General features: G+C 41.5%; 1 protein-coding gene across 4 annotated transcripts in view; it reads right to left on the bottom strand.

Moving 5' to 3' along the window:
- The window catches only part of TLN2 (talin 2), a 143,606-nt gene that overhangs the window by 18,216 nt on the left and 110,028 nt on the right, over nucleotides 1–15,362 (bottom strand). For all 4 annotated transcript variants that reach the window (XM_063169273.1, XM_063169271.1, XM_063169272.1 and 1 more), the window contains 10 exons: nucleotides 14,647–14,793; nucleotides 13,705–13,806; nucleotides 12,270–12,389; nucleotides 10,618–10,764; nucleotides 9,692–9,858; nucleotides 8,801–8,984; nucleotides 8,053–8,178; nucleotides 7,643–7,759; nucleotides 5,416–5,601; nucleotides 1,509–1,616 (listed from right to left, as the gene is read on the bottom strand). In XM_063169273.1, the coding sequence (XP_063025343.1) occupies nucleotides 1,509–1,616; nucleotides 5,416–5,601; nucleotides 7,643–7,759; nucleotides 8,053–8,178; nucleotides 8,801–8,984; nucleotides 9,692–9,858; nucleotides 10,618–10,764; nucleotides 12,270–12,389; nucleotides 13,705–13,806; nucleotides 14,647–14,793 (1,404 nt within the window). The remainder of the gene's footprint in view (nucleotides 1–1,508; nucleotides 1,617–5,415; nucleotides 5,602–7,642; nucleotides 7,760–8,052; nucleotides 8,179–8,800; nucleotides 8,985–9,691; nucleotides 9,859–10,617; nucleotides 10,765–12,269; nucleotides 12,390–13,704; nucleotides 13,807–14,646; nucleotides 14,794–15,362) is intronic.

Here is a 15,362-nt window from a genome sequence, read left to right as displayed (position 1 = left end):
ATTTTAGCTATTGCATCTGACAACTCTTGTACCTGACAAATATAATTTCCAAAGAAGGATGGCTGCCCTGTAAGCATCCCTAGCCTGAGCACTGAGGGTATAACTGAACTTACTGACAGCTGTATCACAGGGTGCCAGATGGACCAATTAGAGATTCCTCATCCCACATGATCTGCATTTCTGGAGGTTATAAATTAATGAGATTGCAGACCTAGGGGTTCTAAACCACCAGAGGCAGCCAACACTGGGGTAGGGACAGGTTGGGTATGAGGGGGCAGAACTTGCTTGTGGCTTCAGGGTTAAAAGGCTTAAGGTAGAAAAGGCCTGTTACTTCAATAAAATGGAACATGCCTTTCTAACCTTAAGCCTCTTGACTTTGCAGAGAGACAGAAATAAAATGAGCAAAAGTGTTTGGTCTGTTCTGGCACTCAGTTTGAAACACATAGTGCTGGCCTTCTAGGGGTCAAATCTGAAAAATTCCCCACAGTCCTCTAAACTAAAAATGGATCAGACATCTAATGCTAAATCACTTACTGCAATACAGCTCTAAAAATTCCACTAGCAAGTTCCAATTCTTTTAAAACTATTTTAACTGCTAGTGACAAGCACAACTGTGACTGGACTTTTACTTTATATATAAATTTCAGCAAGTTGATGCAAATAATTACACATGCTCTGTTCTCAGCAGAAAAAAAAATGATTTGGGTTTGCTAATGTGCAGTTATGGCTGCAAATTTCAGTTTCACAGACTTTAATATGTCAGCTGAGAGCCACCTAAAAGAAACTGCTGGTCATCCATGAAGCTGATTGCTGATTTAAGTCTTCTCACAAACATTAGTTCAAACACATTTTATTGCTTCCTACAAAAGTAATAGCATCAGAAGAACAAGTATTATGGGATAACTAATATATCATGGGATAACTAATATATTATGGGATAATTATATATGGTCAAGCAAAGCCCACTGACAGCAGGGTTCATGAGTTTGCATTTGAGTGTAGAAGTTTTATGCAGAGCTTTGGGGGTGCCAAGTCTGATGTGTTGGAGGGTTCTTTGTGAGGCAGAGCTGGCTGGGGATTTTGGGATGGATTGGAGTAGGTGTGGCTGTGAGAGTAACAGTAACACTGATGTAACAGTGCCTTAATGAAGATTGTGTAAGCTCTTCAGTCTGGGGCACAGCCCTGTGCCTAACATGTCTGGTGTTTATTGTGGGCTTAAAAGAATGCTGAAATGTCTTAGTTTAATTCCTTTGTCACAACCTTTTTTAGGTTCAGATCCAGATTGCCTCCAATCTGATCCAGAATGCAGCTCCATTTAAGTACTCCAGTATTCCTCCTGTCTCACAGAGCTGAAATACTGAGTTTCCTTTAGCTTTCTATGACAACAAAACTGCATAACCTTGTGACAAACTGACAAAAATGTGTCACTAGCAGTCACTATAGAAAGAGGGCAGGGAGATAACTCTCTTTGGAAGCAAGCCAGTGTGTGCATGCAGGTGAGTCCTCACCAGGAGAACGTGCTCCAGGAGCTCCAGGTACCCCAGGGTACATTCTGTTCCGAAGCGCAGGGCTCTCTCCCGAACTTCTTCACTCACATCTGGGTGGTAGGATGCTTGCTGAGGAGGCAAAACAACATCAGCATCCAAAAGGATCCCACAAGAGAAGATCAGCACAGCACAGAGATGGGGGAAAGAGAAGGGAGGAGATTTTTTTTTGCACTGTGCAAATGACATTTGAGCTCAAGGGCCAGCCATTTCTGTTGTAAGCAAACGGTGCTGGAAAAGCAGCAGAGCTGCAGTTCTGCAAGGGCTCATTAATGCTGTTAGCTTGACAGAGATTTAACACAGCAACAGCAGGGCTGGAACCATCTGCTAAAATACAGAAAGAAGCTGCAGCAGAGTCAGGACTTTGTAAGGATTTCCACTGAGTGTCATGTCTGGCACCTGACATAAGCCCGACTAATTCAACCATTTTATTTTCAATGAAAAGTGAAACCTGCAGCCTCTTCAAGCCTTGTACTTTCTCCAATAAACTTCTAGGGAACTTTTTTATTGAGCAGAAGTACCGCTTGTTGCCAAGGGGAAGTTCCCAAAACGCACAGCATTTCCTCTCACAGAACAGCTCCTTCCATTCCTGCTTCTCTTATCTCCCGCTGGGATGGGGATTATCTCACAGCTCACTCATTCTGCAAAGCCGCAGCATCCCGAGCAGGGCGGCGCTGGTCTCTGGGCTCCCTCTGCAGGGCAGCTGGGGATGAGCAGAGCACGGAAACCGCAGGAGCCACCTCCCCTCCTCATCCCCACGCCCTGGCCGAGGGGATGGAGGTGGGAGGAACAGCACTGAATTTCCTCATCCTCAGCATGCTTCAAACGAGCTGCCGAAGCCCACAAAGTTCAGAACAGTTTTGGAATTTTCAAACAGGGCAAAGGGCCTCTTAAGTGTTTCTTATGCATGCATTGTAAAGCATCCTAAAATGTCTCTTCTGCATTTAAATATTACTGTAACACAGGGAATTAGAGGAAGCATCTGTAGGAGGGAAATAGGAGGGAAATTCCTTCTATGTTTTGCATACATAGCCAAGACTGGTATCAGAATATTTTGGGAGTATTTTTAAGGTTCAGTATAAATTTTGTGTACTTCACAGCAGGCTAAAGAGGTGACAGAAATCATTTTAGGAAATCATTTTCATAATCCAAAAACATCCAAACACACATCTCACTATACCAGTTGGGACTTGCAACAGGAATGTTCTCCCCTCCAGCCCTGGGCAGAAGGGCTGAAAACTGAAAAGTGTCTGAAGAAGCAGAACACACACTTGTTTCCTCATGCTGAAGCTTCCTTCACCATCAGCCCTCCTTTTCTCTCCCATGCCAGCACTCCCTGCCTCTGGTGCAACTCCCAGCCCATCAGCAGCACTGGTGCCTCAGGGAGGGAGGTGTGTGAGGGAGCTCCCCCTGAGCCATTTTTCCCCGGCTGAGCCCCAGCTGGGCTGTGTCTGCTCCCAGGGCCTGTGCTCCAGCCTGGCTCTGCTCAGCTGCCTCCAGTGCTGAGAAAAGGGGACAAGTTGTGTCCCTCCATCCACTGCCTCTGGAATGAGCTCAGTGATTGCTCACTTCCATTGCTTCCTATGGGTTTGATAGGCCTTTCATATCTGCTTCCTTTCCAACAGCAATCACTCCATACAGTGATACTGTGCACAGGTTAATTATGGCATTATTTTATACAAACACATAATAAAAAACCAGAAATTGTTAGCTTAGGGCCTGCTCTAACATTCAATAAATGTAATTACAGCATTTCCACTGACTTTAATGAGAGTTGTCTCAGTACATCCCACAATAAGCATCCTTATTGTGTTTTGAAATGGCATCTCCTCATAACAAGTGAATTAGTAATGAGCACTGTAAATTCATCTACAGCACAGGCATCTACATAACTGTTAATCCTGACTCCTTCTACTACTTGCCTTAGGCAAGAGGCAATTAAATAGAGCTTACATTCAAATTCCTGACACTGGGGAGGTCAGAGCTATGTTCTGTACAATTCTACCACAGATCATATACATGCACTTTTGTCTTGGCCCAAAGAACATAAAAATCTGATAACCTATCAGTGCTATTTCTACAAAGTACCTTAATATCACTATAAACCCCTCCAGTGTTTGTCAAATACCACAAAACCCAAGTCCCATTGCATCACACAGCTTTTACAGCGTAGTAGGGCTAAGAGTGCTGGTTCCTATCCCTAAAATTCAAAGAATGTGGCTTATCATGGAAATGCCACATCCAGTAATCAATTTGTAGAATTAATGGCATAAGATTTCTAAGACTCTGAGCAAAATTCATAGAAATGAAGTTTTCTAAATCAAGTCTGGTTAAAAATCTGCATTTAAAATCTTTGTTAAATGATACAGCTATTTTCTCATACATTTTAGATAATGCACAAAAATTAGTATTCTTGGAGACTTTTATTCTTGTTTGTCCAATAAATGCTCTTGGTGTTAAGAAAGTAGACTAGATCTCAGGCCTTGGCACTGTGTAATTACAGCAAGTAAAATAATTCCCAGCCCTTTTCCTTCTGTAGGATCCTTTCTTTGTGAAAGCAATTCCCTGGGAGATCACAAAGGCTTTTCCAGCATCCCAGACCTCCACTGTTCCATTTGCAGGAAGCTTCATCCTGTCAGCCACTTACAGTGCACAAACCATTCAAAATCATTAAATTAACTGGGAGCAAATGTAGACATAAAAACATTTAAAAACGAATGTTCATAAATAGATATTCAAAAGAAATTTTGGTTCCGGGTTCAATTCAAACATGTCGAGTATTTGAAGACTCTGAGAATTCCTTTTTAGTAAAGCAAAAACCTAGTTTTTCTAGTATTTGTCAATCCATAGAGTCAGAGAAAGAAAAACTAGCTTTAGTCCAAAGGGTAGAGTCCTTTAAAATGTAGTGGGCTGTGCATGCATGGAAGTGTTTTATAACATTACTAAAACCAGAGGATTCTGTTCCTGAGAATTTGCTGCCTGTTTGGAAAGACAAATCAAAATCTGAAGCATGCAAAGTGGTTAGACACTAAAAAAACTGCTACAAAGCTAAGTCAATATAAAAAGTTTCATTCAATGGTTTTGTATAAAGGCAGTTCTAAAGCAGAACTTGCACTTTTGAAAGAGGATCATATTTAAAACAAAATAACCCTTCTGTTTGGGCAGTATTAGGCTAAAAATCACTCTGGGACTGATGCAGGCAGTTAGGATTTGACCAGATACTGAAAATCAGACACCACACAGAGCACCATTATTTCACTGTCACCTTCCATACATGGAAAGGCAAAAGTAAATAACTGTGATTTACAGGCAAAGGCAGTTTGCTACTACAATCACTACTGAAAATCAAATAGAATGAGATCTTCATAATCCCATTTTTTAATCATTTATGCCTAGAAATTTTATCATCAGAACAAGGCCAAATGGCTTAACAGTCATTTATGTAGCATACAGTGTAGAAAATAGAGCTACAGCTATTTTTATAAAAATTTGCAATAACAATTGCACACATTTTTGAAAAGAACAAAAGAAATTGAGCAAACCCACAGACTTAGTCAGGGGGAAAAGAACTAAAGACAGATCAGAGTGATTTCTTTCACCAATCCTTTCATTGTTCTAGGAACACTGAAATTATATTTGTGACCACAGGAATATTTGTATATTCTACTACTTGCACAAATTGTTTGTCTCCTGACTGGAAACCAGGAAATTTCAAAAAATTCACAAAAAACCCTTTCTGAAAGAGCTTTCCTTAAAATCACCTTAACTTTCTCACATGAAAAGCAGAAAACTGAACAAAATACGTAACGTTCTATGGATTTAGAGGCACAAACACAAGAAAAGCAGTGTTAGCAAGGAAGGGAATGTTTACCTTACAGGCTGTCAGCATGTCAGACACTGCCTTGCGGCTCAGGTTTGCTGTGGCAATCACATCCTCCTGCCTGCACGAGTTCCCAGCTGCCACAGCTTTGGCAGTTGCCATGGTGATGCCTTTCGTCATCCGGATGGATTCCTCAGGTGATGATGTCTTCTCTGGAACCTCACTGGACTGGAACACCTAAAAGTGAAAGCAGAGGGAAAGTCTGAGAGCCAAGTCAGAGCAGAACAACCGTGAGAGAGCCAGCAAAAGGAAGCAGCCTTTGAACAGCAGGAAATGAGAAACATATTTGGAGAACTTGGATATCATTGCTGCTTGTCATGGGCCTGGATCTGATGAGCCTGCTCACCTACAGACACCACGGAGGAACAATAAGCTGAGGGAAGGAGACAATAAAAAAGGTTAACCCTTTAATCTCATCTGCATTTAACTACCCACAAGACAGTTACAGGCAGCTGTTCAGAGCCTTACCTGGTGAAAATGAAAGACACAGTAATATAATGAAAGGAACAGTAATTCCTTTCATTAGATTCTTTCTGTTCCTTTCATTATATTCTTTTCTCATCCTGACTGCTGTTTAGCCTGGTCTGATGACATAAGGAGATCCTTCCCCTGCAGAGGCTGGACCCTACCCAGTGCTTGTTGATAGCACAGAGCAGTGGAGACTGAGAACATCACCACTAAAATATTCAAATGTGTCTTAAAAAAGCAGAGGTGGAGCCTTGTCTCTGAGGCTATATTTAGTCTCCCTTAGAAACCTGAAGATAGAATTTTGCAGGGTGAATAATGTGAAAATAGTTCAAATTACCTGACAATACACAAATTCTGGAATACTGGAACTGTGGGAAGGTGTAGGTAACAAGAGCTGCACAACCTTAATTTGATCACATATTTTCTTCTCCCAAGCTTTAGTCTGTATTTGCTTGCCTTTCTTTTAATGTACACCCTTTATTTGCCTGCCATTCTTTTACTGTGCAGGGGCAATTTGGAGTGCACAATTAATCAGGAGATTTCTTGACCACACACAGTGCAACCTAAGCAGGCTGGTGGTTTCAGAATGCAAATGTCTGGACACAATGAGCCTGGTCTATCCTGTGCTCCTGGTAAATCAGTTTTTCACTTCCTCTCTCCAGAAACAGAAGCAATGTTAAAAAATGAATTCTAGTTATACATGCAAAGACATCCCTCAGTGTTGCTCAGAGTCAGCCCCTGGAATTCCAGATCAAGCCTGACACATTTTCTTGAGTACCTGTGTGCCACCCTCTGTTCTCCCCAGGAATGAGATGACAACACCACAAGCAGAGGTGCAGCCCTCAGCAATGCTGACAAAAGCAAGAGGAACACTTCAAACAGGTACCAACCAAACTGAGAATGATGTGATAACCCAGTGACAGATCTGAGCAGGTTTCAGCTCAGAGTTACAGGATGGGATGTAACAGCCAGGCCTTCATGAGGATACACAACAGTAACTGGTGAGATAATGTACAGAACATGCCTGATCAGGAACCACATCAGGAGGTCTTATGACTGCCATATGAATTCCCAATGACTATAAACAGATATTTAAAAATATTTTAAAATAAATTTCCTCATTACAACAGCTTTGCTCACACGGTAAAAAGTGGATGTTTGATGGAGAGCATTTGACAAGACAAAATGGTGCCACAGTGCAGTTATGGTGTAAGAATTGCTAATCCACTGCCTATATAACAAAGCATTTCCTGCTGAAGACTGTATCTACAGGGCGTTTTAAAACAAAAATGGACTGTAACTAGAGGAAGGAAAAAATCAGGCTTCTTCACAATCATGCAGGTATTAATTTATGTCATTCATGATTATGCTAGTAAAGCAAAACCCCTAAATATACTTTATGTCTTAAGAGGAAGGAAAACAATTGTCATGGTATAACACTTCATTTGAGAGAGAATTCCACACTGCCATTAATTCCTGCTTACACAGGATATTCACAGCAGGCCATGTATCACAGGTGCAATCATTCCATAATAAGGGAAAAATAGAAACAAGTTTGAAATGCAGACACAGATGAGAGTGATGTTGAGGAGACACTACCAAAGCCAGGATGAAAAAAAAGTGAACAGCATCAGATCAGAAAACAATATCTGTACTGAAAGCTGAAGGTCTAATGAAAAAACAAGCAATTGCTCCCAGCTTTGTGTAAGGACACACTTGCAAAAACCACTACAACAATTCAGTTCTGTACCGTGAGCTCCTGTTTGATGTACTCAATTGTGGCCTCAAGGGCTCTTGTCCCTCGAGTGGCTTCATCTTCTACTGCTTTAACAGTCTTCAAGAGGGATGTGACATTTGTTACCATCACCTGAAGAGGAGAAGCAAAGCAAAAAAATAACATGTGAATCCTTCCTCCTGTGTTCAGGGTATGAGGCAAGGCAAGATGGGAAGCATTGTCAATTCTAATAGGACCTAAGAGATTTCATGAATTCTACTTGTTACAGGACTAAATACCAACTCTTGTGTTGGCCATGATACCATGATAATTAAACAAATAAAGGTGTTTTCAGGCAATTAGAAAATGCTGACGTCAAAATTCCACATGTTTATCAAATGTGATTGCACAGACACTTGCAAATAAAATTATCACTAAGGTTTTACCTTGGCAGCACCTTTCAGCTGGTACATGGATGGATCATCTGCTGGTTTGCTGGCAGCTCCTTTGGTGGCACTAATGAGATCAGAAAGGGCTTTTGCAACATCCTTGATAGCATTGATCAGAACAACCTAAGGAATGAGAAACAGCCATAAGGCTCAGGCAATAAAGCATGAAGGTGTGATTTTTAGACCACAGCTAAAAGAAATCTGTGTCTTTTTCAAACATCTGCAATTTGCTTGCCTGCCTCCATTTTACTGAGATCCAAACAAGAAACTGAAGAAATATTAAGGATTATCCACATAAAAAAGTTGTAGAGTTAATTGAAAAACAAGACACATATAGCTGGAGAATGGCAAGAGTTTGTCAGCCTACACAAATAATACACAGCACAGTCCAGACATAAGCTGGATAAAGCAGCTTTAAAGCCCTGCAAGCTCTTCAGAACAAAACTGGGATGAGCCAGAGTTCCAATGACAGGTCAGTAAAAATGAGCCAAATACTTGCCAGAAGCATCCCAGCTGGAACACAGCAGTGAAATAAAAGCAGAAGGATTACACAAAGGCCTGACTCGTTCCAATCAATGCTTGAGCCTTTTGACTGTATTCTAAACAAGTGATATCTGAGTAAACCCAGAAAACTTCCAGAGGAGGTGAACCATATTGTGTTTCCTAAAAGCATTAAATCACACAAAGTTCTACCAAATGAAAACTGTTCTCTGTAAGAGTACCAGAAAATCTTAAAACTTCTCACCTGTGTTTCAGGATCATCAGATCCCAAGCTAGCTGCTCCCAATTTTACTACCTCAGCAAGTTGTGTGATGGTGTTAGCTGATGACTGAGCTGCTTGGGCCAGTTTGTCCTGACTTGAGGCAGCACCAGAAACCAACAATTTTGTGTCTTCAACTAAAGCTTTTGCTGTTTTCAGGATATTTTCCCTGTAGCAAAAGAAGAGGAAGCAGAGAGGCAGGGGAAAAAGTGTGTTTTCCAGAGTTATGGTGACTAACATGAAAGAGCTGATCTAAATCATCATACCACTGTCCCTTCATAACATAACACAACACAGGTCAAAGGTGTAAGTTAAAAGAAAACAAACCCAAAAGCAACTATGAAAACAGCAGCAGAGCATTTGGGGCAAATGCAGGGCAGTGTAATACAATGAGCCCGTCTTGAAAAGAAAGAGATTGGGCAGTAGCATGGGAGATCATTGTATTTGAATACTAAAATAAAATCTGGCCATGCTGTGAGAGGAGTACCAGCTGATGAACATCCATAATAATGAGCATATTGTAAGAAAAACTGAAGTAATCACAGGTGAGGGAGGTAGAAGGAAGAATGGCAGCATGAACAGAGAGTGTGTCCTGGTCAGGGTTCCCCACCCTCTCCCACCCGTATCTGTGTTTTGACATGTCAGGACAACAAAGCCAAAGCAACATTTAGGTAAAAGAAGAAATAATTTTGAGTATGTAGTTCACAAACAAGTCACATTCCAGGTTTCCTATTCCTCCTCTCACTCCCCTGCCTCATTCACTTTCATTCACAGGAATCCAAAAAGGTAAAAATTTATCTCCATGTCCCAGTCTCTTCTGCCAGTTCCACTGTTCCCCTGGACATGCACTCTTCCATCTTTTCCAGCAACACTGACCTGTGATCTGCAAATGATTCATTGTTCTCAGCATTAAGGGTTCCAGCAGTAGCAAACATGATAGTGGTGTCCAGATCTGCAATTATCCCAGACACAGCACTGGCTGCAGTGATACAGGCTTGTGTGCCTTTGTTCCCTGCTTGGAGGGCAGATAAAACCAAGGAGACCTAGAAGAGCAAAAGGCAACAATTGAAAGAAAGTTGGTCCTGTGAATCATTACTACTCTCTTTATCAGCTTTAACTTTAATTACTAGGTACTGTCTAACTCTGTCTAAATTTGGAATTGTCACTGCTCCTGGGATCCATCATGAAACTGGTACAGCTGAGAGCACATTCACACAGGCTGAAGCAATGGTGTTTGGTGAGATGTGAAAACTCCTGGCACCAACTCTCAATGTTCATGTCCAATAAAAGGAGAGAGATGCCATCAAAAGGGTTCAACAAAACTACCCGGGACATTTATTTGCAGGGGATGTTTCCAAGGAACAAGAAGCCCCAGAGTTTGAAGATGCAGTTCTAGGCAGTTACTTCTGTCCTAAAAGGGGAGGACATTGCTGCATGAAACCACATGTCACTGACCAACCTCACAGGAACTGTGACCTGGGAGTGCCCCATAGGGCACAAGAGCCATCTCACATCTTAGGAGATTGTTTGGACCAATCTCCCTCTGATAGGAGATTGAAGTTTTATTGCAAGGCCTGAGGAAGGACTATCATGGGATATCCTTGATAGTGGGAACACTGAATGCTTGAAAGAGAACAGGAACACTGATTGCTTGAAAGAGAATTACCTTTGGGTAATTCAGACACTCTTGTACTACAGTGCAAAGTTAAAAGAAACACTTTCCTGAATCCAGTTTGACTGGTTTACTCCCAGTGGGAGCTGGGTAGACAAACACCAGTGGGTAACAAGGAAAGCCAGCTCACCTTTTCTGTGACAGCACGAGCACATTCTATCAACTCCCTTTTGGTGTAGCTGTCTGTAGGGCAAATCTGGAGAGCTCCAGCTTTTTGTACAAGAAATATACACCCATGGCCAAGCTCCTGCACCCGAGTCCTGATCTGGAACCCAATCTAGATGGCAAAGAAGGCACAGGGAAAAGGAAGAAAGCAAATAAATAAATGTCATGCTGGTACACTGTGTCAACAGAAATGGAAACACCGTCTCTCTGGTGAATATCAATATTTTGCCCACCACTATAACTTCTCCAAAGATCAGAAAAAAAGCACAGATGTAATTGCATCTACACATGAAGCACAACTCTATAAAGGCTCCCTCATGAAACAGGGCAGGAATGACTCAGAAAGAGAAGGGTAAGGAGGTAACTGAGTCAAAGGGACATAATTCAAGCATGTGCAACTTCACATTTAAACAATGCATTGTCCAGAACTGCCCTGTCAGCATGAGCTGTACTCAAGGTATATTCAGCAGGTAAAAGCACATGGTAGTGTTCACTGCTGAAACTGGGTCAAAAAGTAGGTAAGTATGTGATTCTTTTTGCTTGGTTTTGAACCTTGCACAGTCTTCACTCTCCAGAATCAATTACATCCATGTGGAGCACTGAAATGGGGAAAATCCTGCTATTACTTCTGATTTATTAATAATCCTACATCCTAATATGTGCAGTCCCTCTTCTGAAACATAGCTGTAGTCCCTGCATGTATGCCCTCATTCCAGGGTGATTTGGGATTAATCCATGAGCAGGAATCACAGCCATTAGTATCACAAACGGAATTATTTTAACCTCAGGCACAAAGTAACATGCAGAAATCGTAATTCAATTTAACAATATTGGGCCAAGTGCAAGGCATTGCTTTTCATGTAGCTGCTGAGCACAAAACACTTAAGTCTATCAGCAGGATGTGTAAGCACAAAGTCAAAAACTCTTGAAAAGACTTTTATGTAGATAATCTGATACATCTGGAGAAGGTGAGATACCCTCTACCCCATCTTGACAAAGTTTGTCTATGCTCCAGTAAGAAGAGAGAGGTGAAAGGGCTGTGCTCAGAGAAGATGCAGCAACTCCCAAAAAGGTTAATGCAACTGAGCTGAACAGCCCATCCTCCTCATGTAGCACGAGGCAAGTAAGATAGTTGTCCCACATCACATTCCAGCTCTGAGCTATGGAGGATGTCCTTCAGCAAAAGACACTTGTGCCCCATGTGATTAAAGTGTGATGAATCTCTTTTAGGATAGCAAGTTATACTTAAAATCACTTACAGGCAAGATAAAAAAAACATATAAATATTTGTAACTTGTCAAAACATGCCAGATTGAAGGAAAGCCACATAGTAACAAGTAAAGAGTTTTAAGAGTTTTCATTGTATTTACAAGTTGCCTGTGGGTGAAAGCCCCAAGTAATTTAAGGGGTTCTGTTGTGGTCTATGGAATTATCCACTTTTATCCTGAGCTGTTTCTTTCTAAAGCCAGACAGAGCTTCTGACAACAGGTCTCTGTTTTTTTGACTGGGCAATTCTTATAACAAGGCTTGTCACCTTTACTGTGCTCTTCACAGTAAAAGAACACCCTTGTTAACACCACCATGTAGAGGGAATAAAGGAGTCTAAGGGCTGCAGACCTCCTCAGGTTCTGCCGTAGCCGCAGCCATCCGGCCCTGCAGAGCCAAATGCCCATAGTCATTGGTCATTTGCGATGCCAGTCCGCCCAGCTCCTCCGGGTTAGTAACCGACTTAGTCATCTGCAAAGAGAACACAGGCAAGAGAAACAGAAAATGGACAGGCGTGAGGATAACTTGTTAATACACCCCAGTTAGAAGCACACTCATCTGTTTGGCCACGCTGATAAAATGGGGTAATCCGCTTGCCATGGAATGGATGTGTCCTCCAGCAAGAATTCCAGAGGAAACTCAAGCAAACATGCTTTATTAGAGTCATGGCAACTGGGCAGGTGCTGCAGACACCGAGGAATCCAAGAGCAGCAGTTAGAGCCAATACTTCACTCTTTGCCACACATTGGCCAGGTACAACTATTCAGACTGGGAAGGAAAGTGGGGTTTGTGTGTCACAGCCATCTCATTCTGTCAAAGGTGAGCTAATCCCCATCAGCCTCAGCTGAGATGTGGAAGCATGGAAATGGAAAAAATCTGAGGAACAATGCAAAACACATCTCAGAGGAGGGAACAGGATGGAGAAGAAATAGGCAGGATGACACAGAATGTCTCAGTACAAATAACTGAATCTCTCTTTAGAAAATTCCTATCTTTTAACAGAGATAGTTCTTCTGTCTCAAATTAATGTAAGTAAATGCAATGGAGGTCCATTCCTGGGACAAAACTAGTTTTAGACCAATTTTTACTGTCATAGATAGCAGAATCATGGACCTGTCTTGACTGCAAGAGCAATCAACTTCATGAAAAGTCCTGTCTGTAGCACTCACAGAAACCTCAACTCTCTCAACAACAAATTAGCAACCACTGTACTGTTCCAAGGGAAGACACACTATGCATTACTGTGAAACACAAGTCAAGAAAAATCTCAATTCAAGAGGTGTCACTTTTTTCTTTCTTTAAACCCAGGTGAGTCATAGAAATAAAAGAAAAGGATAGTGTGGGATGTTGATCTGCATTCATTCATGAAGCATTATAGAGCTCTGAAAACACTGATGCTATTTCACTTGCTACATGAAACAGTAAGTGTGAAAAAGTATCCCAAAGTCATTGATGAACAAAAGGTGGCATTTCAGCCCAGTTATATGGACTGATGAAAAAACATGTGGTTTTCCTTTTATTTCCCCTCAAAAATGAGCCAAAGAAAGAGCTTCTGTGCAGAAAGGCCACAATACAATCCAGTGCTCCTCCTGCAGAGTACCCCTCCATTATTATACCACTAAGATGCAAGAGTCAAATCAACAAGATCATCACTCCTTTTGCTGTATTACCCCAAAAGAGATGAGGTTATTGAAAATTTGATGATCAAGAGTGTCTCAATACTGTGCAGATAATTCCGTGTTCCTTACGTACACGGAATTTGGACCTTGCCAAGGTAATTTCTTACCATTTCCTGTGCTGTAACAGCAATGGCTTTAGAATATTTCACCACAGTGGTCTGATAATCAACAAAAGTTCCTTTTGGATCTGGAGGTGTACCTTCATCCAGCTGCAAGACAAAGGGAAAACCACAGCATTAAAAATTCACAATAAACAGCATACTTTACAGGCAACAGTAAAATTGTATTATATATTCAATTCTGTGATCTCTCTCAAGATACACAAGTGAAAAAAGTGCACCAGGATGTACAAAGAAGTTCAGCAAATACTTGACCCCAGGTTATGAGCATGGAAAATGCAGAGAATGTACAGAGCAAAGTACAGTTTTTGAGCATGAGGTTTGCTTCTCATGCAAGATCAAATAATTTGCTCTTCTCTGCTAATAGAGAAAGGTGAAACAGTTACAAACCAAAATGTTCATGACAGAAGATAATGTAAGATTTCTTTATATGCTAAAGTATTTAATCTTTAAGTTAGGATAGGAAAGGCCAAATATTTGGATTGAACTCATGTACACTTTGCAACCATACATCTTCAGTAGAATGCATTACAAAGCACAGCAGGGCATTTCAGGCTTTGACAGCTTCTCTGAAAGTAACTTGCTTCAAGGTTGGCTGCTGTTCATTTAAGAGACTAACATGAAAGATTAGGGAAAAAAAAGGAAGCAAAAGTAAGAGGTCACTTGACCTAAGATGATAGTTAAATGGCAGAATATTACAGAACAAATATTTTGTAGGAATTCTACTGACAGGTACCATGTAGGTTGTAAACGTGAGCACCATGGCCCACATCAGTTTTATTTTACAATATGCAAAATCAAATAATCTTCAGGTTTCCTGTGACAACATTTCATGACTGAACACTAAATCAGCACCAGTTTGTCCAAAGCTCTGCATTGTGGATCAGCTTTCAAACACAAAGTGAGAAAGGGGTTTATTTCTATGCTCACCTTGGTCATTGCCTCTGCAATTGAGTCCACCATACCTCCAACCATGCCAACTTCACTTGCAGCTTCATTTAAAGTGACCATGATGTCATCCACAGCCTCCTTCATCAGCTGTGCAGCCTCAGTGATGGCATCGTGAGTGTGAGATGCCTGGAGGACACAGAATGAGAGAACTGAGATAGTCAGAGATTTTCTCTCTGCAAAACAATGTGTATGAATGAATCAGAAGTGTAAGAAATTAAAACAGTAAAGGCACTGAAAATAACACCTCTGGGCAAAGATGACAAGTCAAAACACTGCAGCAAAGCAGACAGAAAAAAACTTGGTAACTCCTACAAGGAGCTGTGGCACATGACACTTTGAGCCTCAGGTGCCACAGCCTTTTTGAATGTCCTCTAAAGACAGCAACTCTCTGAAAGCCACCAATGGCACCTGAGTTATGTAATGCTGTGTGATGCTGCTCTTTCCTGCCAAGGGTCCCCAAACCATTGGGCCATGCACCAGACAAGCCCTGCCTTTTAACCCTTTGCTTTCTCTGTAGAAGCCTAGATTGCTGCTGTCATACCCTGACTGTGTCCCCTGAGACAATGCTGTGAGAAGACTGGAATCCTGTCCTGGAGAAATGTTCCTACTCTCAGGAGACACCAGGAGAGCTGTCACTGGCACTTGGACTGCAGACATATCCCTTGGCTGTACAGCAGGTACATGCTGGGTTTTCT

The sequence above is a fragment of the Melospiza melodia genome, chromosome 15, assembly GCF_035770615.1.
Source record: "Melospiza melodia melodia isolate bMelMel2 chromosome 15, bMelMel2.pri, whole genome shotgun sequence".
NCBI classification, from domain to species: Eukaryota; Metazoa; Chordata; class Aves; order Passeriformes; family Passerellidae; genus Melospiza; species Melospiza melodia.
The sequence above is the reverse complement of the archived record's forward strand: the minus strand, read 5'-3'. Positions and strand labels throughout refer to the sequence as shown.